Consider the following 25,244-nt stretch of genomic DNA (forward strand, 5'->3'; position numbering starts at 1 on the left):
TGTATGTAAAAAAAAAATGCTGTGTGACTCTAGTCCATAGAGATGTCACTGACAGTAATTGCTACCTTGAAAATGGGTAGCAGGGAGATAATGGTTTCTGCCCTCATTTTGTAGAACCACCACTAGCAGAGACCTGTCATTGATCCTAGGATGTCACTTAAGTTTCTAACATATTGATGATATAAAACTTATGCAGTCAATATATCATATAACCTATATTATTTAAACACCCACATCACTGAGAAGATGAGTCAACTGATGTTGGCCTACATAACTGCATTTGCCTGCCAACTAACATTCACGGGTTGTCAACATCTCTCATACTCGTTCTTCTTTGTGGGATGACTTGGTTGCCACCCAGGAGTCTTTACACCCTCTTCTCTCCTAAAGAGGGTCACTCCAGATATCAGTATATATCCTGGCCATGTTTGCTGCCTTTTCCTCACTATTCATACTCACGTTACCTTCATCCCACATGTTAAATATCTGACCATGAAATTCAACTAGGAAATAAATATATTAAAATAAATTGCAAGCACAGGCTTTGGACAGCAGAGAAAAACTCTAATCACGGTCTACAAACAGTTCATAAGAACCACACTTGACTACACTTCAAAAGCATTTTTAGTGTCTTGTTTTTATTTTTCTCTCCAAGAGGAACAGGCAGGGGACAAGGCAATCCTTGATCCCCAAGGTGCCAAGATAGGAGAGGTAGTAGAATGGGTTTTATTATTATTATTATATATTTTTTTTTTTCAAATCTAAATATGACAATTGGAAATCAAGGATATAGATTAAGTTGGAACTGTACATGAATTTGAGTTTATGTTAGAAAATTAGAGAATAGGAGATGGGACCCAATGAGCATTCTTTCTTTCCTGTATACTACAATTAGGTAAATACATACACACACAACTCCTTCCCCATCAAAAGTTGTAGTGGTGGCTCACAGTGCAGCAATGTTATATATATATATATATATATATATATATATATATATATATATATATATCTATATGTATATATATATATATATATATATATATGTATATGTTACGTATTCGCATGTACATTAACTCACCTTTTTCTATTGCACATGGGCCGTGATCATGGAATCACGAGTTAAAGACAAGTTCACGCCTACAATTGTCCGGATCAGGGAAAGGCAGGAGTTCAGTCTTCTCTTGTTTATTCTGCTTAGCGAACATGAGGATTTTACATGTGTGTTCAACACCAATGCCAGGTATGGCAGGCGATGCCGGGACCCCCCCTGGCGTCCCCCCATCATACCCTCGCTACATACCCCCTTGCTTATGCTTCGACTCTCCGACATCACGCATCACTTACACGCATACCAACCATCCAGGCACACTATGCAACATTCATACATGCAATTTTGCCACATATATATATATATATATATATATATATATATATATATATATATATATATATATATATATATATATATATATATATTATGCCTTTTCCTTTTTGGGTACCTCCCTTGTAAGGGGGAAAAAGCCTTGGAATATATATATATATATATGTATATATATATATATATATATATATATATATACATACATATATATACCAAGGCTTTTTCCACCTTATAAGGGAGGTAGCCAAAAAGAAAAAGGCATAAAACCATTCCCACCCATTCCATCCCTAAATACACTCCCCCCCCTCCACCCTCCCTCTCATCTTAGCACCTCCTTGGGCAGGACTTAAACTTGGATTGCTTATTAGCAGTTGGGAATGGTACAGTACCACTGCACTGTTGAGCCAGGTGTGTGTATGCCTGTACATATATATTTTTTTCAACTATATATATATATATATATATATATATATATATATATATATATATATATATATGTCCTTGGGGACAAAATGACACTAAAGACATGATGCTATAGAAGTAGGGTAGTAGTACTAGCAGAATCGAGGTATAGTAGTTAAAAGTGCTCAATATGCTTTCTGAGAACAGCATTGTCTCCAGTCATAAAATAATGTTGCATGACTTGGTCTTTGACCTCTTCCATATGATGATGCCTACATAGGTGTCATGAAGCGCAAGTGGGTATATGAGGACACCAGCGTTGGCATCCTGATTATATTTATTTTGCAATTGAACTGATTTGAATTGGCAGCTTACCTACCTCCAAGTGCAACTTGGAAAAAGGATGTAGAACATCGAGTTGCAGCTGCCTATATCGCTGTGTCAATGGGTTTTCAACAACAAAGATCTTACCTGAAGAATGAAACTAATGGTTTATGACGCCGTCACTGTCTCCACTGCTATACGGCTGCAAAACATGGACACTTTATCGAAGAGATCTGAAGAAACTTGAATGCTTCCACCAACAGAAGTTCTGATCCATATTGTGCATTAAGTGGATGGACAACATCACCAACAATGAAGTCCTTTCCTGTGCCAACAGCCAAAGCATGGAGTCTACCATCATGAGGCATCGACTTCACTGGTCCAGCCATGTTGCTAGGATGCCAGAAACAAGACTGCCCCAGCAAATCCTCTTTAGTGAGTTGGCCACCCTGAGGTCTACCACAATTGAGCCAGAGACCTGGGAAGTGGTCTCCAGTGACCGCTCAGTCTGGTGGAACACAATTCAAGCTGGAATGGAGAGGTTCAAGACTATGCAAAAGAAGAGAGACAAGGAAAAACGTCAACTTAGAAGACTTCGTCTCGCCACCCCTCGTCCTCCCCTGTCCATCCAGTCCCCATCATGCCCCAGAAAGCTCTACACCAGAATTGGACTACACAGCCATCTCAGACACCATAAATAGGAGGAAACGTTATGCCCCAGAAAGCGCTACACCAGAATTGGACTACACATCCATCTCAGACACCACAAATAGGAGGAAGCATGGTATCATCGGACTACGATACACTGCCAACGACGACAAGCTGACTTGATCACATTTTCTGTGTTTATTATTATTCAGAGCGAAAGAGAATGAGTAAATCAGCAATGACTTTATATTTCATAATGTGAGTATAATGATGCATCATTGTACATCAGGGATCCAATGCTGCACATGAGAATTTGACTAGTATTGAAGAAGTTAAAGCTGTAATTAAAATCCTAAATATCAACCACATAAAACATGCAGTCGATGGGGTACAAAGGTATGTATAACTTCAAAATTACAAAATTAATTATGTCTCACCTCTGCAATGACTTGACTGACCATCTTGTATGTCTTTGGCAGGACAGCAAGTAGCCCTGCAGCTGCTCCTCCAGCTCCAGGTCCAAACACTGTGATCTGGTCTCGATTACCATTAAAGAATCTTATGTTGTTGTACACCCATTCAAGAGCCATGCCCATGTCCATCAAACCATAATTGCCAGGTGAATTGTCATCTCCAGTGCTCAACCACCCTGAAATAGTAAGAGACATTGCATGCATAAAAGTAATAGATAAAAAAAGTGGTCACAAAAGATACAATAGATTTAATTTCACTGAAAGAATCCAAGTATAGGTACTATTCATTCCTACAACATCTATCCACTCTAATGATTTAAATGTTTGAGTAATATATATATATAGATAATTCAATGCGTACAGGAATGTAGTTGGGAAAAAAAATTCTTACTCTTACCTAGAGCACCTAATCTATAGTTGAAGGTCACCACCACTACTTCACCATAAGAACTAAGCATATGACCTGGGAACTGGTTACTAGCACCATGATCAAAGTCTCCACCATGTACATAAAACATCACTGGAAACTTATCACGTACATTGATGGAAATCTGAAAAAAAGGAAGTCAATATATTACACACACAACTACTGTTGCTATATCTAACAACATTGGTATATAATGGGGTCTCCATATATGAACATAAAAGTATATAAAAAAAGGAAACTACCTGTATACAAATTGAATAACAAATACAGTCGGCCAGTAATTTATTGTTTGAATTTATGTTCATTATACAAGTCTATTTTTCTTTAGTAAAACTGTTTATTAGTCAATTTTTTTTACATGTATGTATATGTATATATATATATATATATATATATATATATATATATATATATATATATATATATATATATACACACACACACACACACCCTTTCGTCCAATGGGCGGCAAGAATTGGTGTTCCGAGGAAAAAGGAAAATCTACGTGGATCTCAATGTCCAGGAAGTGACTTATTGTATTTATAGGGAGGGGGAGTGCTCATGGAGTAGTGGGGGAGGGATATAGAAGGAGAAGGGAAGGGATACTGAGGGAAATGGAAGGAAATGAGGAAGAGAGAGACATGGTCCAGGAGGCCAGGAGATTTGTAAACAAGAGGCGAACTGAAGACAATGACTTTGGAGAGGACGGGATCAACAAAAATGTAAAGATTAGAAGTATAGATAAGAGCAGCACAGTGGAAGGTGATGATAATAGTTTCCAGGGATTTAAAGAGGGTGGGGGGGATACCAACCTCCCCCGATTGACAAGACTAGAGGAGAAACTTGATAAGATGATCGAACATTGGGAAGACAGGTTCGGTAACATAACCAACATTGCGCAGAGAGTTGAAAAATTGGAAGAACTAGAGAAGGCGAACAAAAATTTAACTAATGAAATAGAAGAATTAAAAAGACAGTTAAAAGAAGTAAAAGAGGAGAATGAAGAATTAAAAAGGAACAATAAAGACAATAAAGAGGCCATAGCAAAAGAAGCACAGGGTTGGAGAAAAATCCAGGAAAACAGTAAAGTTGCATTTACTGATATAATTAAACAGCAAATGAAAGAACAAACTGAAGACTCAGTTATCAAAGTGATGAGACAGAAGGAGAATATAGTAAGAGACTTAGCAGATAAAAAGAAATGTATAATTATATTAGGAATGGAAGAGAAACATAACCTAGATAGAACTTCAAGAATCAGTGAGGAAAAAGAAAAAGTAAGCAGTTTACTAGAATTAGTTCAGGAAGATGAACCTGAAATAATGAAACAAATTGAAGAGATGTTTAGGCTCGGAAAATATAGTACAGATAAGACCAGAACAATGAAGATTAAATTCAGGTCAAAAACAACAGCAGAGAATGTCTTAGCAAAAACAGGGAAGCTAGCAGCAAGTGAACAATATAAAAAGGTATGGATAAAAAGGGAAATGAATAAAGAGGAAAGAGAGGAAGAAAAATGAAAAGGAAAGAAGCTAAAGAAAAAAACGAGACCAGAACGAAGTCAGAAAAAGAAGAATTCTACTGGAGAGTAGTGAATATGAAATTGAGGAAATGGACCATAACAGAGAGAAACAAAAAAGAAACAGAGAATACAGTGGAAATAATAGAAAGTTAAGAGTGTCCTACACAAATATAGATGGATTAATAACAGGACTGAATGAACTGAACGAGTATCTGAAGGAAAAAGAACCGTACATAATGGGAATTGTAAAGACAAAATTAAAAGGTCCACTACCACCCAACAGCATAGGACACAATGCATATAATTATTGGATTAGAAACAGAGAGATAAAACAAGGGGGTGGAGTTATGTTCCTGACTAAGAAGGATATAAATGTGAAGAGTGTCACATATGGAAAGAATAGAGTACAGATGATTATGATAGAAGTAGAAGACAGAGATAAGAAGAGCAGAAAGTTTGTAATAAACTACGTGCCCCCAAAAACGACCTCGTGGGAAGAGAGTGAACATAAAAGTATGTTAGAAGACACAAGAATAACATTAAACAAGATAATGGAAGATGGAGGAAGAATAGTTATGATGGGCGACTTTAATTGCAAAGAAATCTGCTGGGAAGAGATGACCGTAAAGGGTGGAGAAGACTCATGGGGAAATGTTCTACTTGAGATGATTATTGACCACACAATGACACAATGAATTCAAGAGAACACTAGGTATAGAAATGAAGAAGAACCATCGAGACTAGACCTAATAATCACATCAGAACCTGAAATTGTGGAAAAGATAGAATACCAGGCACCAATAAGTAAAAGTGACCACATATTGATAGAACTAGAACTAAATGAGAAAAAATACATGAAAAGAAATGAACAATATAGAAAAGGAAGATTGATGTATGAAAAAACAAATTTTGATAAAGTTAGAGAATTCTTTCAAAATGAAAACTGGGAAAGAATACACAAAGAAGATACAACAGTAGAAGAGAAATGGAATATTTTGACAAAAAAATTATAAAAAAGGAATGGAAAAGTATGTCCCAAGACAAAAACAAGAAAAAGAATATGTAAAGTGCTGGTACAACAAAAGTTGTAGAGAGTTAAAAGACAAAAGAGACAAAGCTTGGACCAAATGGAAAAAAACAAAAGACCTGAAAAATGGAAAATATATACTTGTTATAGAAATGAATATGTACAAGCATGCAGAGAGGAAAAGAGAAAATATGAAAAAGACGTCATAGAAAAATGCAAAGATAAACCAAAACTATTTTACAGATTTGTAAACAAACTGAAAAACAAACAAGACTTGGAGAAATTAAGACAAGGAGGAGTTGAATACACAGAGGAAATAGAAATGTGGGAAATTATGAACAACCATTTTAAATCGGTGTTTACAGGGAGAATATACAACCGGAAGAGATTGAATGGAAAGAGAAAGTCCCCCCTATGAAAGAAATTGAAGTAACAAAGAATGAAATAATGAAACACTTGAGTAATCTTGATGTTAGAAAATCGCATGGACCAGATGAAACAGCAAACTGGATTTTGAAAGAATGCAGAAATGAACTGGCAGACAAAATACATAGCATAATAAACAGTTCCTTGAAAGAAGGAAAAGTTCCAGAAGATTGGAAAAAAGCAAATATAGTACCTATATATAAAGGAGGTAATAAAGAAGACCCTACCAACTATAGACCAGTCTCTCTAACAAGTACAATAGCAAAAATTTGTGAAAGAATTATCAAAAGTAAATGGGTAAAATATTTAGAAAAAAACAGTGTGCTAAATCCAAGGCAATTTGGATTCAGACAAGGACGATCATGCGTCACTAATTTAATATGTTTCTATTCAAGGCTAATAGATATAATACAAGAAAGAGATGGATGGGCTGAGTACCACATAAGAAGTTGCTTTAGAAATTAGAAACTGAAGGAGGAATACAGGGCAAACTGCTTAAATGGATGGAAGACTTTTTGCAAGAAAAATGAGAGTAGTGATAAGAGACCAACACTCAAAATGGGATGACATAATAAGCGGTGTTCCACAAGGAACAGTCCTGGCCCCAATAATGTTTGCTATATATATTAATGATATGGATGAAGAAATTGAAAGTTATATTCAGAGCTTCTTTGCAGATGATGCAAAACTATTAAAAAAAATGAACACAGAAGATTGTGAGTCACTACAGAGTGATCTAAATGAAGTATGGGAATGTAGTAGGAAGTGGGAGATGGAGTGCAACACTAAAAAGTGTAGTATAATGGAATTTAGAAAAAGCAAAAACAGAATAACAGGATCATATAAATTGGGAGAAGAAGGAATGTAGGGAAGAGGCCAAACGCAGAGTATGGGAGTCCAATATATTTTACGTTTCGCCCAGCAGGGCTTCTTCAGAAATAACATCGATGAAAAACATTTTACTAATTATATAGCCCGAGCCTTGCGGGGAGAAACAAACATTAAAATGGTGTACTCACAATTTGCGCAAATTGCTTGTTACTTGTAATTAAAATTGCCAATGGTTTGTTAATTGTAAAAAATCCACTATTCTGATTTATATTTTCTATGAGGGATATAAACGCCGATTCTAAACATCTACGTTTCATTGTGTGGTTTTCATATTTTATAATCTTGGAATTATTCCAATCAGCATTGTGGCCGGTATCGAATCTATGTTTAACAATGGCATTATTCATATTGTATGTTTTCATATCATATTTATGTTCTAATACTCTCTTATCAATACCACGGAAACTTTCACCAGAAGAAGGAATAAAAAAAGTAGAAAATGAAAAGGACCTGGGAGTCATTGTTATGAATAATGTCACCTGAGAAACATATAAATAAGATTTTTGGAGAAACTTATAATTTAATAAGAACAATCAAAGTTGCATTTACATACCTGGATGAAGAAATGGTGAAGAAAATTCTAATCACTCTGATAAAACCAAGATTGGAATATGCAGCAATGATGTGGTCACCAAGTACAAAAAAAAAAAATGTATAAAAAAACTTGAAAGAATACAAAGAGCAATTACAAAATTGGCACCAACACTCTCAGAACTATCATATGAAGAGAGACTAGCAAAACTTGAACTACAGACACTAGAGCAAAGAAGAGAGGAGATTTGATAGCTATTTACAGAATCATGAAAGGTATAGAAATTATTGATAGAGAGAATCTGATAAAATGGGATGATAGAAATACAAGAGGGCATGGAAAGAAAATCAAGAAAGACAGCTATAGAAGAGATCTGAAAAAGAACAGCTTTCCTCACAGAGTAATAGACAGTAGGAACAAGTTAGATGAGAAAGTGGTGTGTGCAAAAACAATACATGAATTTAAAAATAGTTTAGATAAAATGAGATATGAAGACGGGACACCACGAGCATAGCTCCCCTTCCCATAAATACAACTAGGTAAATACATATACCAAAGACTATTTTCCCCCTTACAAGGGAGGTAGCCAAAAAACAAAGGCATAAAATCCACTCCCACCTATTCCACTCCCATTCACCCCCTCCCTCCCTCTTTTCTTGGCTCCTCCTGGATCATGGGTCATCCCTGCATCTCACCCACTGCCCTGGGTCAGAAGCAGTGCAGCAAGACAGCAAATCCACAGCAAGGTCACTTCATTTAATTGGCAACCCCCTCCTCTCTGTCTCCTCATGCAGAAAAAGAGAAGACTGGGAGAAATCCCTCTGGGTTGTGTCAATTTATCAATCACACATACTCCCTCACCACCCCAATCCCCCACCCCCTCCTTTCCATGCATCACAGCATCATCCATACACAACCATTCTCCATTCACCCATACCTTCTATCTTCTCCCGTCTTTCCCAATGCCCCTTTTACCCCATCCATCCATCTCATCCTTGATCAACCCCTCATGTTTATTCTTTCCACACCTCTTTTACTAATCTTTTTTTCACTCATTCTTTTCATGTTTCTAAACCATCCCAATACTCTTTCATCAACCCTATTTTCCAACTCCCTTTCCACCCCCATTCTCCTTCTCACCTCCTTGTTTCTCACTCTACCCAGCCTAGTAACTCCTATCATACTTCTGAGGCACCTCATCTCAAACACAATCAAATTCCTTCTCTCTTCTTGTATGTTCCATGTTTCTGCCCCATACAATGCTGTCGGCACAATCACTCCTTCATACAATCTCTTAGCACTCATTCCCAAATGTCTATTTCTCATACACTTCTTAATTCCCCAAGGCATTTACTTGCTTCTCTCAATCTACATTCTACCTCCACCTCCAATCCTACCTTTCCTGTACACATTCACACCCAAGTATCTAAAAGTATCCACTTCCTCCAGTCTCTCTCCCTTAATACTCACTTCCAGTTTGCTGCCACATTCTCCCCTTGTACATCTCATCACCTAACTTTTACCCACATTTATTTTCAACTTCCTTCTTTTGCACACCTTCCCAAACTCTGTCACTAACTTCCTTAATATCTCCTCTGATCCTGCCACAAGTGCAGTGTCATCAGCAAACAACAGCTGGCTTATCTCCCATTTTTCTCCATTTTCTTTGACCATCTCCAATCCCTGACTCATTATCCTAGTGTTTACCTTTCACACCACTCCATGTATAAATTGAACAGCCAAGGCAACATAGCACATCCCTGGTGAAATCCCACCTTTCACTCCATTTCTGATTCTAAAACAGTCTCTACTATTCTTGTAAAGACTCTTGAATGCTCTTAACAGCTTTCCTCCTATCTCAAAATCTGCAATACCTCTCACAGTGTCTTCCTGTCTACTTTGTCATAAGCCTTTTCCAAATTCATAAAGGCCCCAAAAACATCCCTGCCTTTTCCTAAAGCTTTCTCACATATCTGCCTTACCACAAAAATCTGATCCATGCAACCCCAACCTGTCATATATATATATATATATATATATATATATATATATATATATATATATATATATATATATATATATATATATATATATATATACAGTATATATATATATATATATATATCCACTATCTTCTTAGTGATTTTCTCAATTTTTCTAATAGTTTGTTTGATTCTTGAGGGGAGGTCAAACACAAGGCTTCCGAGATCCATGATGTTATTGTATCGAAAAACATAACACAAAATATAAAATACAAGCTTTCAGTTGAATCAACCGATAGCTTGTATTTTATATTTTGTGTTATGTTTTTTGATACAATAACATCATGGATCTCGGAAGCCTTGTGTTTGACTTCCCCTCAAGAATAAAAACAAACTATTAGAAAAATTGAGAAAATCACTAAGAAGATAGTGGATATTGAATTAGCTCTGGTCTTCAATCGAACATGTTTACAAGAAAACTTACTGCCCATTTATACTAATATATATATAATCTTATATATATATATGTATAACATGAAGCATATAATGGTATTACTGCTTTTACACTTTCACAAATTAAATATTGAACCTACTTTTGGTGTTTTACATGTTTCTCAAGAGAACACTACTCCCCTCATCCAAATACCCTATTTCCCAAACATTCCCCAAGATTGTACACTGGAAGAGGGAAGGGATTATTACTCATAAACAGGCGATTTGTGAAGGAATTTATTTTTTAATAAATTCACAGAATCAAACAATGCTATACCATAAAAATTAAGAATTTTTGTGAAAATGAAAATTTATCCATAGAATATTTCATCAAATACTTACTGAAGGTGTGTAGATATTGAGATAAAGACAATCTTCATTGATTCCATTACGGATGCCATTGGATACACCAGTGTATTTAAGGTTTTGTGGACAAGCTGGCTGGAAATCAACACCAAGCCATGTAGCGTACCATTTAGGAACACGACGAGGAGGCTGAAAAAAAAAGTAATAAAACAGCATTACACAAATGGAAGACAAAAAGTTACGAGTAAATCAGTAGCATGAAGCAGAAGTAACTCGGTGATGGATATAATACAATAAAGTTCAAGGTAAAAATTTTTTTTTTATAATTCATAACATTCTAGTTGGTAATAATGAAAAAAGGAAAAAATAAAAGGGAAGAAGAAACAATCTGTGAGAAAAAGAACAGGAACAAAACCAGATAAAAGAATTACTTAACAAGTAAATGAGATAAGAAAACTAAGTGGTATACTACTCTTAGTTCAGATATTTTTTTTCATGTTGTCAATCTTACAAATCATAACTTAGGTTGATCTAAACATTTGCCAACCAGACTCATTTTCAAAGTTTCTTCAAATTACTGTGCACTTGTTACAGTGTTAGAAAGTTACAATTATAAAACATGCCAACAGAAAGTTGTAAAAAAAAAAAAAATAGTTATTTATCTATGTGAATCTAAAAAGTTTGTACTGTAATTCAATAGCATTGTCTAGTAGTTTATTTCATGCCCTTGGACTTTTATGATTTTCTTGAGTTCTTTTTCGAATTTGTAGTTCTGTTTCTCCACCTTTTCATGCCTTTTCTTTATAAAATTTTCCTGTCTCACACCTCTGAAACTAGTAATTTTTATGAGATTCTCTCCCTCTTACTCTTGACTGATTTTTCCATACCCAAGTTACAAAACTTCACTTTGCCTTCCTATTTCCTCTGGCTGAGCTCTTTCCAATGTTTCTTTTCCAAAGATTTTTCCCCTATATTTTTCATTTTCTGTGCTGTAGTTTGCCATGTTACATTAAAAAACTAAGAAATAGCATCACTGAAATTTAAGTGTGAATAATGTCAAATTCATTTGTATTTGTCAGGTAGTCTGGTCATGCTTGTGTATCTTTGCTTCTCTTCTCTGCTCATCCCACTTTACCGCTCCTCAGTTAGTCTCCCACTACAGTTATACTATATTTCTAACAATTTCCTGCAATTGCTTGGCTGATTACAGTATAACTGTTATTATTATTTATTTTTATTTATTCATTTATTTTTTTCTGTCTCATCCTATGTTATCTATGGTGTGACATAAGCCATCTTACCGTATCCCACTATAATTATCATTATTGTTATCAGCATCATAATTGTTGTAACTATTATCATTAAAATTGTTATAGTGATCATAATCAATATTTATATTATCCTCATTATCATTACTTTTACCTTGGATCATCTCGCCCTCTTGTATACTTTTCTACACAGCTAATATTCTCCCTTCCCATTTTCTCTCTTCTACCATTTTGTCACAAGTTGCACTTTATTTCACCCACTAGAACATCAATACAGTATACCTAGTATGGCCTCACCAAAGCATATTTTAGGGTTGTAATTTAGACAGGCAGTGGGGTAACTCGGGTAAAGCTCCTTATGTTTTTGACTCGAAAGACTGATGCTAACTTTGCTTTCTCTATCAGTTCCTTCTTAGAGGACTTCTTAAGGGGATTGTCCATTAGAAAATCGAACTTTTTTAGTTTGGGGTGAAAGTGGCTGAGATTTTTTCCTATTAATTATCTTGTCTCAGAGAACATACCATCGAGTTTTCAAGTCATTTATGCTTATACTTTTTTTATTGTGATTTTTTTTTTTTCTATTTTCAAGGGGTAATTTTTGAAAATTTTGAAATTGAGGATAGACCTTTGACTGGATATTGATTATTTTTTGTCTTTATAATGGGCTAAGATAGATGAATAAACGGAGGCAGAATTATTATGTTCTGATCAGTCTTATGAGAAAAAAAAATTAAAGTTGATGAAAAAAAAAAAAAATGCATATATGAAAAAATCCTACTAGTCCTTGACAGGACATAAATCTGCCTCCAAATGTTCTCCCAATTATGCTGAATCCGAAAAGGATTTGCAGTTGAAAATCAGTGAAGGTGTTTTGGATATGAATCAAGTTAAATGTGCAAAAATCAAGTTTTTCAGGAATGAGCGTCATAGTTTTTTTGTTCATGGTTACGGTTCCCCTTTCATTATGGATGTTATGGTGTTGAAAGAGTATCATAGGCACCACCCTACTCTTTGTTGCATGCTTTTGATTAATTACAGGTTTATATGATGAATCCAGTTAGTATCCACCAGGGTTATATTGCTCAGGTTCCATGCGTGCACTTTTCCTTTTCTTGGCGCGATGCATCTTTGGTGACAGACTATCTTTATCTGCCATCCTAAGCTGTTTTATGGCATCACTGGTTGTTTTAGAGGAAATATTTTCAGAATTTCGTTTTTTTTTTTCTCGTGATTTTCTGATGGACGATTCATACTGTACGGTATGCAGTCAGGTCCCTGTTGCCATATCGTATGCTATTATTTATCATACAAAAGCATAAATATTGTGCAAAATACACATCTTCTTTCGTTAGCAAATACTGTATATGTAACAACAGAAAACGTAATATGCAGTACGCAGCGCACACGACCCAGCCACAGTATTATATATATTTTTTAGATAGTTAAAATCAAGATACAGCTTCCATACTCAGCCACGAGATAGCTTATGAGCAACACTTTTAGAGGAAATATTTTCAGAATTTCGTTTTTTTTCGTGATTTTCTGATGGACGATCCCCTTAACAGTAGAAACCCATTTCCAGAAGTATCTCGGGCGTCCCTTGCTTTCTACTGGTGTTTCATGCATTGTCCTTTATCGCACTTCACACAGTAAGCTATAGGGTATGTGCAACCGGTTTCACTGAAGGTGCCCACACTCATTTGGTTTACTGTAATAGACATATAACTATAAGAATAATTCGCTAGTGGACAGCGACATCAATCATATAATCCATGACCGTCGCGCAGAGGATACGAACCACTGCCTATAGACCCAAGAGAGTCCACAGCACCCGCCTTTGACCACACGACCACAGACGATCTAAAAGTGTACTAACTCGTAATCTAACTGATTACCGAGATTGGGGAGGTTGCTAACTGCCACCCATATAAACCCCTTTTTTACAATACACCTAATCGCACCAGTGGGAATGGTAAGGACTAGATCGAATCCCTCTCTCGCTTCTCGTCATCGTAACTATGTGAATAATTCGCTAGTGGACAGCGACATCAATCATACAATCCATGACCGTCTTGGGTCTATAGGCAGTGGTTCGTATCCTCTGCGCGACGGTCATGGATTGTATGATATAACTATAAGCATAAGGGTAAACTCATCTGGCGGGCCCGGGGTGTCCCCAAAACACACCGACCTAGACCAGACCTCAAAAAGGAGAGAAAAAAATCAGACTAAATATTATTAGCTTATATATTATTAGATAAATCAAATCAAACTCTCGATAGTCCGAAGATTTCGCAATCGAAGGCAATTATTAAGGTCGACATTAAATCAACTCCCTTTCCTTACTAATTTTTGTCAGACATGGTGGAATAATGTCCTACATGATCATTCAAAAACAGACTGCTCCGACTGTTATATGTTTAGATGCTAAAAAGTAGCGCGTTCAACAAAAGGGAAAGTAATGATCTTCAAACCTGATGCAACGCTGCCACATGTGTGCGACAACACTGTATGTGGGCTTGGCTCTGTTTTCGAATGAAGAGTAAAACACGGAGGATTCTATCTTCAATCTTGGTGCTCATTTTCCACTTCCCCACGAGGATTTACGTATTCTTATATTGAGGTTTTGTATGTACTTAATTGTAGTATATATATATATTTATATTTATATATATATATACGTATATATATATATATATATATATATATATATATGTATATATATATATATGCATTTACCTAATTGTGGTATGCAGAAGGAACAGTGCTTATTACAAAGGATTACAAAGGTGAAGCATGCCGACAGGAGACCTTTTGGTCCATATCTAGGTCGGATGCGTAAAAAATTATAATAATGATAAATAAATGAATAAATAAGTAAATAAATAAATGAATAAACAAAAACTATAATAATGTAAATAATAATAAATGAAATAAATAAATGCATATAGTTAAATAATAAACAAACAGGTAAATAGCAAATAATAATTAATTGACATATAACTAATAATAAACGAGAATCTAGCAAATAATAATAAACAGACAAATGATAAAACAAATAAACAAATAATATGTTTATTTTGGCTGCCACCAAGCGGTTTTATTCAACTGTGACAAATAGAACGCATTTCGATTAACATTGTGTCTACACTCAACCTTAGTTAATCTTGCTGCCGCTAGGCGATTTTATTCATCAGAATAAAACCAATACATAGGTCAAAGGGTTAATCTCGTTATAAAAAAGCCGCTGTTCAGCAGAACAAAATACTCTGTCTCGGGAGACAACACAATCCCTATATCACCGAAGCGGAAGATCTCGTCAAGATTACAAAGGATTACAAAGGCGGAGCATGCCGACAGGAGACCTTTTGATCCATATCTAGGTCGGATGCGAAAAAAAAATCATATTAATAATGAAATAATAAATAAAAACTATGATAATGTAAATAACAAATAAAATACATAAATAAATGCATAGGTATAGTTAAATAATAAACAAACAGGTAAATAGTAAATAATAATAAATTGACATATAACTAATAATAAATGAAAATCAGACAGACAAATGATAAAACAAAAACAAATAATATAAGATAAATCATAATCATTACAGCATCTTAGGTATTTATCTAAATGATTCTTAAAGCTTCGAACTGAACTACATTGCACTACCTGTGCAGGAAGTTTATTCCATTCATTAACTACACGGTTGGCAAAGTTGTTTCTACCTACTTCCAAATTGAATCTATTTCCGGACAGTTTGAGACCATTGTTTCTTGTCTGATTCTCATTCAATGTAAATGTTTTGTCACTTTTGATTTTGTCAATTCCCTTTAGAATCTTAAAGACCTGTATCAAGTCACCTCTGAGTCTACGCTTTTTTAGGGAAAACAGATTCATGTGCTTAAGTCGATTTTCGTATGATTTATTTTTGATATTTGGAATCAGTTTTGTGGCTCGCCGTTGTACTTTTTCCAGTCTGTCAATGTCTTTAATGAGATTCGGTGACCATACGGAAACAGCATATTCCAAATGTGGACGAACTAACGACTTATATAGCTTGTTAATGAGTGATGGACTTTTGAAATCAAAAGATCGCGCAATCAGTCCTAGAATCTTATTTGCTTTCTCAGAGGCTGAAATACACTGCTTGGATGATTTGAGGTCGTTACTGATAATTACGCCGAGATCTTTTTCACTATCCACTTTTGTTAACGAATTTCCAAATAACTTTTAATCGTACTTACTGTTATTTTTACCTATGTGCATTACCTTGCATTTACTTGTGTTAAATTTCATTAGCCACTTTTCAGACCATTGCTGTAATTTATCTAAATCTTCTTGAATATCTAATTGGTTTGAGTGATCATTTCCCACTCCGCACAGTTTTGTATCATCAGCAAATTTGGAAACAGTAGATTTTAGTCCATGGTCTATATCATTTATATATACTATGAATAGAAGTGGCCCAAGAACGGAACCCTGAGGAACTCCACTTGCAACACTTTTCCATCCAGAAGTTTTTCCATTTAAAACAACTCTGTTTTCGACCCTTCAACCAATTACTAGTCCAACCTAATAGGCTACCACTTATTCCATGCAAAGCTAATTTAGTAAGTAGTCTTTCGTGTGGGACGGTATCAAAAGCTTTTGCAAAGTCTAGATATACTAAATCTATATTGTTTCTTTTGTCATAATTCGAGATAACTGTGTTGTAGAATTCGAGTAAGTTAGTCACGCAAGAATGTTTCCGTCTGAAACCATGCTGGCTATCATTTATCAAACGGCGTCTCTTACTCTTCAATTTATGATAACTAGCCTGTATATAGGCATATATATGAATGTATGCACTTATACTGTCTATGTATGAATGTATCTCTGTTTATATATAATTTCTCCACTTGATTATTTATCTACATACCGGTATTTTACTTATACCGGTAATTTACTTGCTCATTTATTACATATTCATTAATTTATTTTATTTTTATTATTTCACTTTTCAATTTCGTAGGATTAGTTTTTCAGTTATTTAATGGTAACAAATATCGAGTAAAATATTTTAAGACTTCCCTTAAATTATCTTAATTCTAGTGATTTATTCAAAGGTCCATTATATTCCTTAATTTTCTTTTTTCTTTTTGTGCAGTTTCTGCCACTGTGACTGAAATGGTGGCACTTAGAATATGGAAAGACACCACGAATATGTATGTATATATATATATTATTTCTAAATATATAAAGTTACCTTCTTTGAATATTGTTTTTTCTTATGGGAATAATATACTAAGTTCTCCAATAATTTGTTCATTAAAATAGTATTTACAGTTACATTATCATCCACATATTTTTTTTCATTTTAGGTTTGGAATGATACTTTTATTATCATAGTAATCCACTGTTGCCTTGAATTTCATTGTTTTGATACCCCCACCCCCACAGAGGCCGAAACACTCCTCAGGCCCTCCTACAGGTCTTTCTGGGAATGTATTGGCTGTTGTCTGTGTCTTATTACAGCACTGGAGTGATTCTATGTCAAATATACAATGAAAAGGGTCTTGGGTTCGGTCCAGAGACCGTGTGTCAGCCCCTCGAGGCTGCACTTCCTCAGGTGAGGATATTGATGGGCTTTGAAGACAGGTAGGGGCATGATTCTGTCTTGCGGTATCATCACTTGCAGGCACCCGTCACTGATTCCGTTTTAATTTATCTTTTTCAGTCTCATATATATTTCTTCAGTTTATCTTTACATTGAAATTCATTATCAAGTGATTTTGTACAGTGTGTCTTATGCTTTCCACTTGAGTTTCTGTTATATTCATTATGGCTTACTTAAGGCTCTCACTTTTTTTATTATTATTTTTTTTCAACCTGCTCATACGAGTCTGGTCTCTATTTGCCTCCCGTTTTCTATTTTATTTTATTTAGTTTATCATAGCTTGATCAGTGGTTACAAATTTACAGTTTAACTTATGAAAATAAATACGATCTCTGCATTCGTTTTCTCTCATAAAAATGCATTTTATACTTCCTCGCCCCGGTGTCCATAAAAAAAACAGAGATAAATTTGTCGTAGGATACGACAACGATTTGTTATTGTGTGTAGTTTTAGTGCCACTTTCATCTAATGCGATCTATCTCTTTCTCTGCTTCATTTTTCAGGTCTTTCCTCCTATGTGGACTAGGTCGGACCTAATACAAATGCAATGGCTAGTAGGCCCCAATGCATTAGCTAAAAATTTCCCAAACATAAGTTTGGATTTTCATTTCACTATGCTTTTTTATTTTTCAGTCTACTCATCTCTCATTTACTTTACTATTGTCATTACTTTACCTATCCACTTACTTTCATCTTTTGCACTCTCTTCCCTGTTCGACAGACATTTCACATGCATTCAAAGCTCACCCCCATCCATCTACCAAATCCTTGGTTTCCTTCTCAAGTTTCCATCCACTTCTCCTTTCCACACTATTTTCTTCACTCGCTCTTTCCGTGTCTCCAAACCACATGAACATCCTTTGATCAACTCTAACCGTCAGCTATATCCGTCTTCGTTCACCGCCTCACCTCCACATTTTTTTTCACCACCAATCATATTTCTCAAACATTTCATCTCAGACAAAAAAAAAAAAAAAAAAAGTATGGACTAGTACGATAAATATAGAAAATCTTCACAATCGAAAATTACAAGTAAAATATGTTCTTCTCATGATTCATTTATAAGATCAACGGTGGAGAGAAAAAATCACTTCAAGTGAATGTCAGACTGGTGTGTCAGTGTGCGGAGGTGAAGACGACATAAAACCTTCACCCAAAGGCATCCGTTATCACACCCTTCAGTGTGTCGACAAAGATATCTTCCGTAGACAACGCAGACCTAATCTTGCAGTTCATATCTACGTCAATCAATCAATAAAAAACAAGTAACAAGTGGACAGTTTTATAAATAAGTAGATAACGAACAAATTAAGGAATAATGTTCCAGTTCGTTCCCCCCCCCACTAGCCCACCTCCAATACTTGATGCGTCAGCACTTGAACAAGGAACGGAACGTTTGAGAAAAAAATTAATGTATTAAGATAACATATGAACATTGGTAAGATGAAGCCGTAACGGTTTTTTCGAGACTTCTAGGGTATGTTATCTCAAAGACACTTCGGTCGAATCTAACTACCCACAATGCCAGGAAACGAAAGATAACTTTATAACGACATGACCACACATGCCCAGGAATACGAAACCGAGAAATTACTTTTGTCGTCTTCTCAGTTGCTACCTGTAACCGTCATACATTCTGTATTTCCGTTTTGAACCTGTGTCACAAGGATAACTATTGAATATATAAACAGTTTATAACGACATGAAGCAAATGCCGAGGGTTTCACCTTCTCAACAGTATTGTCGGCGACTCGACTAATATATTCCCGTGAACATGGTGGGCCACTTAACGAATTGGTCATTCCTAAACACGTCGAGTTCTACAGTAAATGCGAAGGCAAGCTAAAGAGAGCCATGACATTACAATGTCGGTCATGGACGCTCCCTTATATACCATCAAGGATGTAAACAACTCAGCACAATACGTATAATCACAATAAGTGAAGCACGCGCTTGCTCTGATGTGAAAACAAGAAAAAAACATATTCAATCCCAACCGAAGTGGACACGGAACCCACACGGATGCTGTTTTTCTTGGAAATGATAGACGATCGGGGGAAAATACTATTCACCTGAGCTACACAAGGGCGACTGACTAAGCGAGTGCAGGTGGACGATTCATCGGTTGGGCACGTCCGGCTGACCCCGACTCGGGGCAAGACGTGACGTCACAGCGCCAAGATGTTTACATGTTGAGGATTTCGACTGCAGTGGCGCATGCATATATATATATATATATATATATATATATATATATATATATATATATATATATATATATATATATATATATATATACATATATATATATATATATATATATATTGCATACATACTGTATATTCTGGATTTGGACCATAAAGTTTACAAAAAAAAAAAAAAAAAAAATCCTGCACCTAGTCCTCGTATGAAGTATTATGTTTTCGATAATTTAGGGACTTCACTGACACCCGTTTGGATCAGGGTCACGCCGCATTCTTCTATAATTGGATATCAAGCTCCATTCAGAGAAGAATACTGATCACTTTAACTTCTATTTCTTCTTTATCCATCTATCCCCCCGGATAGATTCGAAAAGTATGACGAAATATGATCTACATCCACAGTGACATTTTTTGTCCTAAAGTTTCGAAAGATGCTATAAAATAGAAATGTACATTTTATAGATAAAACAAAATGTGTAGTTCAGCAATAAGTGCAAAAATAACAAAGTAGAACTGTTTTGATTCCTGTTTCATTAGTTAATCGTTACCTTGATTTTCTTTCACCGCGACCCCACGACAGCCGGTATTCACCCGGGTCTTTGGATCACGTGGTAGACTCGTGATGGGCAGCTATTTGCCTCCTGGATGAGAGCTCAGAGATCGTTTGTAGTCCGGCCTATGGGTAATGCTGTGATCTTACACATAACCCACACCTATCCCCTTGCTCGAGAGGGACTGTAACGGCCTCCTCTTTTACAAAACCTTCATACTCTAGGTGGGGCACGAACTCGGATCTGCAACGTGGCATTCCTCGACGTTATCCGGTACACTAATGTGGGGTTGTTCCCATGTCACCGGGTGGGGGGGGGAGCAGTCGCCGGTTGTTAGCTTCCCCCTCTGTGAAAAATAGTTGAAAAAATAGTAAAAGTTTAAAGAGGTCCTGGTCTTGCTCCAGGAACCGAAAGACAGCCTCTTGTGGTTGCACCTCTTGAGCAGAGGCGGTGTTCTAGGCTTTGGGGATGGGCGACAAGGAGACCATCGGATGGTCTATCCGGGAGGGTAAGAATTGTCGATCACTGGTCAAGCACATGATTCAAGACAACGAGTAATCACACAGACACAAACACACACACCCACAAAAGGATGAGACCCTCAAATAAGCATTTGCACACAAAACAAAATGAATACAGATCTACCTGCCCGCATGGCACCATTGAGTGCAGTGCTGCACTGCAGACCCCTTTTTAGCTGTGCATACTTGTCCACCCTCGCAAGCTCGCTCTGCCTCTGGAACCACGGATCACCAGGTCCAGCAACCTCTCCTCAACTCCACTGCGCCGTAGCCACATGAGAACCTCCTTGGAGTCGGAGGCAGAACCCGACAGGCCTGGAGTGAGCCTCGTACATTAGGGCTGCTCCGTAACAAAGGCCTACCAAGTATGTTAATAAATGGACATGTAAGTATTTGCTTCCTACTTTAAATCCTCGCCTGGTACTGGCCAACACTTACTCCGCTAAAGGGGTTATCACAATGGGATATTTTTCCTCCCACATCCTACCTCCAACCTCCATTTGAATAAATAAAATATGACTTAGCTTACAGAAATGTAGACTTCTTCAAGAACATTTTAACAGTATGTCTAACATTCGTATAGATTTTCACTTAGTTCATCATTTAGATGATTTGATATTTGGCGATTTGAAAAATGAAATGTTGTAATCGAAGTCGTTTTCACTCAAACGAACTTTCATTTGTCGGCACTGGTGAATTCCGTGGAAGCCCAGTGTGATAACCCGTTAGCGTTTCCTTCGTTAAACAACCAACCGAGCAGAACATTCCCTTTCTCCCTCCCCATCTTCATATACAACTGCAGTTTCCATAAATTGTTTAGCGCTACATTAAATTGTGATAATCACACGTTCCACCGTAAAACCGTGCCTGGGACATCCACCGACATCCATCCAGCCATCTCAACCAAACCACTTGCTTGCCCTATAAATAAACCAACGGAAATTCTAAACCACCAGCTTTCGCTACAGTCTTCCAGACACCGCCAGACCCAAGGTAGAAGGTGTGGGAGTGTGACTCGCGTCAAACCTTCACCTTACACTCCCCCTCCTTCCTCATCCGCTCCTTTACCGTGTCTTCCATCTGCCGACAAGTTTCTCTACCTGACGTCATGTCGTTTTGCATGTGTCTGCTGTTCTGAACATTCCCGCAGATTGTATCAAAGTCTAACCAATGAAAGTCCAGTTCTCTTCGGAAAGAAAACGACATGACGTCATGAGGAGATACGCGAGATGCCAACTTGAATGCCACACCTTTTCATGACGTCATAACATTGCTTTTTTCCTTCCACGGTGAAGCAACCTGTTCTGATTCAGACCCTGGTCCATACAAAAACATCCGCCGTTCTTGTCCCCTATCCTCGGCACACAAACGTCCAACTATTCGGTTATCCATGTCCGCCACACATTACTTATGGACTATCTAGAGGCCCAAAGGGATGTTCCCCGCATCTGCTCCGTAGAAGAAAAATATGCGAAGGAGGAGATTGGTGTCTGGTGAAGCGGTGGGGTGAACCAGCTTCGGCTGTCAGACTATGATGAGCTGTGTCTAACTACCTGTAAAGCGCATTTGCCCCGCACAAGGGGGGTTGGGGGGCTGGCGACATTTGACTCTCAAGGTGCTGAGATGGGGAAGGGTGCTGTTGTTATAGACAGTAGTTTACCAGCACTATCCTTTGGGAAGGATGGGTAAGTGGGTCCTTTGGTGTGGATGTGTGCTTTGACTCGGCTACCCCTCATATAAGAGGGACAGCGACCCACATGCATTTAGACCAGTTTTTCTTAAACTTTGTCGACCTCAGGACCCCTTGCATCCTATCGAACTTCATCATCCTAAACGCTTTAGAATGTTCGAAGCAACGTTGAGATTATAATGCCAAGTTAGAGTGTAAAGTATTTTAAATAGTGTCCATTTAATATTTTTTTCGTGTAACTACCGAGGATGCAGGCATTGTTAACAAAGTATAGCGCCTTCCTAAAGAATATAAGAATGCACACAGAAGTACGCAATGCACGTATAGCGCCTTCCTAGAATATCACAACGCACGCAGAAGCCTTCTCTAACACCCTTTAAAGTCGATTTCAGCACCCTTAAGGAGGCTAACACCCTGGTTAAGATATGCTGCTACAGACACTGCCCTTCCACATGGTAACACCTTCAGACACAACTGATGGGGAAATTTCCCCATGAAGAAGTGCCGGGGTGCATGTATAGACGCCCCTCGCTCCTGGTCTTCTCACTCTCGGGTCACCACATATCAGGCCTCCATGGTTCTGAGGTCCCATGACTCTCAGAGCTCTTTTTAGTCTCCTGCAGGTAGTTTTCTTCAATGAGAATTTCTAAAATTCGGGAATTTCCAACATTTGGAGCGAAGAGTCCTGAAACCTAGACACCCCCCCTCCCCAGGAAACAATTATTTTCTAATATTCTTGTGTATTTCAGAAAAGCTTTTTTTCTTCCAAATAATGGAGATTTCTTCAATCTTAGATATTCCCAAATAGAGAGAAATATATGTATGGTAACCATGAAAGTCGTCTAGATCCCAGATATCCACACTGACGATCACCTCTAACAGACCTCCAATCTCCAAACATAGATTCTTAGAACTCTTCGGTCTAATCTTCATCACTGGCACAATTCTCACCCGACCAACTTAAATATCCATACTTTTCTAGTTCTAAAACACTACCCCTGTAGAGTACTTCATCAGATGCAAACAGTATATTTCTGTCTACATACCAAAAGGCTTCTTCCCCCTTATAAGGCAGGTAACCCAGCCAAAGCGTGTACCCACCCCACACCCATTTGTTTTCCATTCCATCTTAACTCCGTGAGGATGGAAAGCCATCCCTGACTCCCACCCATTGCCTGGGTCAGAAGCATTGCAACGCGGGGTGAGACTAGGGTAGACCGGAACAAGAGAAAAAAAAAACACACACACAATGACCTTGCACAAGAGGAGGTTAGCTGAAGGAATGTTTAGGTTAGAAGTCACGCGTGCAAGGACGGTCGATGTGGTTACGCCAACACAACCCGCCATGAAGACACTGGCAGGATGTTGTGACACAGTAATGGCACAGCACTCGAGCAACGTCTGAACTGCGACCCGCTTCGCCTTGGCCCTGCGTGGAGTGTTGCTCTGCCAAAAGTCGCATTTCAAGACCAACATACACGTGGAAAAAGAGGTTGGGAAACAGGAGAAATGAAAAGGAGGACTAAGAAGTTAGGGAAAGATCTAGGGGAGTTCAGGAGAGAGACGAAGACGAGTAAGAGAAGGCGAAGGTATGGGAGAGGAAGGAAAACAGACCAAAGACTCGCATCCTTGGCCTTCGTAAGAATTTTGTCTCCTTCGGAAGGACGGAGGTGGTAAGATCCTTGCCGGAGATAAAAAGTTCGAAATATATTGACGAATGGAAATAAAATCGACAGGAAAGTGATGACTTGGCACTGGAAGAACAGATCATCTCTGGAAACAAAATCCGTTGGAACGATGGATAGTACGCGTAACACAGTGACGGAAAAAGTAAAGCATTTTTATGATAGTACGCGTAACACAGTGACGGAAAAAGTAAAGCATTTTTATTTTTCTACTATAACAAATACTGGCATCCGTGCATCACAAAGCATAAACAGTTAACCAGACAGCTATGCTTTTCCTTCGTGAGGTACGGGTTTCAGTCTTCAAGCCACACATCACTTCCTTGGTCGACTGAGTATCAACGTCGTTACGTCACCCAGTCGGCCGTATCTTCCGAGGAGAACCTTCCCACGGGAACATAGCGACGCTCCGACGACAGCGTGACGAAGCAGACATTTGATGTCTTCGTTTCCATGTTTCCCTCTTCCGTATTGAGTGGCACTAGTCCATTTCTATTCTGGTTTTCGCCAGGCTACTTTATTCAGCTGTTCGTGGACCCTTTGGCAGCGAGAGGGGCTCTTTTTGTATCAGTAAGGGCAAGGGGAGGATGCTGGGGAACAATGTTAAACGGGGCTAAATATACCCTAGCATAATCTATAATGATACGCCAAAGAAAATGCATTAAAGGAAGTAAAAATAGATATATCAGGAAATATGTAAACAAAGACAGGTATAACATTTGGAGTGCGAAGTTGTGCGTTACTGTATAAAGGGGCCAAAGCCTATAAAAAAAAATGTAAGTTGGTAGAACCAACTTCGACCATTGCATAGTCAATGAAGGGAAATTTAA

General features: G+C 37.3%; 1 protein-coding gene across 2 annotated transcripts in view; it reads right to left on the reverse strand.

The window, feature by feature from the left end:
* LOC143018083 (cholinesterase-like) overlaps nt 1-25,244 on the reverse strand; it is a 95,041-nt gene that overhangs the window by 43,366 nt on the left and 26,431 nt on the right. For both annotated transcript variants that reach the window (XM_076173186.1, XM_076173187.1), the window contains exons 3-5: nt 10,873-11,025; nt 3,629-3,782; nt 3,196-3,407 (exon numbers count right to left, since the gene is read on the reverse strand). In XM_076173186.1, coding sequence (XP_076029301.1) covers nt 3,196-3,407; nt 3,629-3,782; nt 10,873-11,025 — 519 coding nt within the window. The remainder of the gene's footprint in view (nt 1-3,195; nt 3,408-3,628; nt 3,783-10,872; nt 11,026-25,244) is intronic.

This window comes from Oratosquilla oratoria, chromosome 34 (assembly GCF_046742065.1).
Source record: "Oratosquilla oratoria isolate Oo_2021 chromosome 34, ASM4674206v1, whole genome shotgun sequence".
NCBI classification, from domain to species: Eukaryota; Metazoa; Arthropoda; class Malacostraca; order Stomatopoda; family Squillidae; genus Oratosquilla; species Oratosquilla oratoria.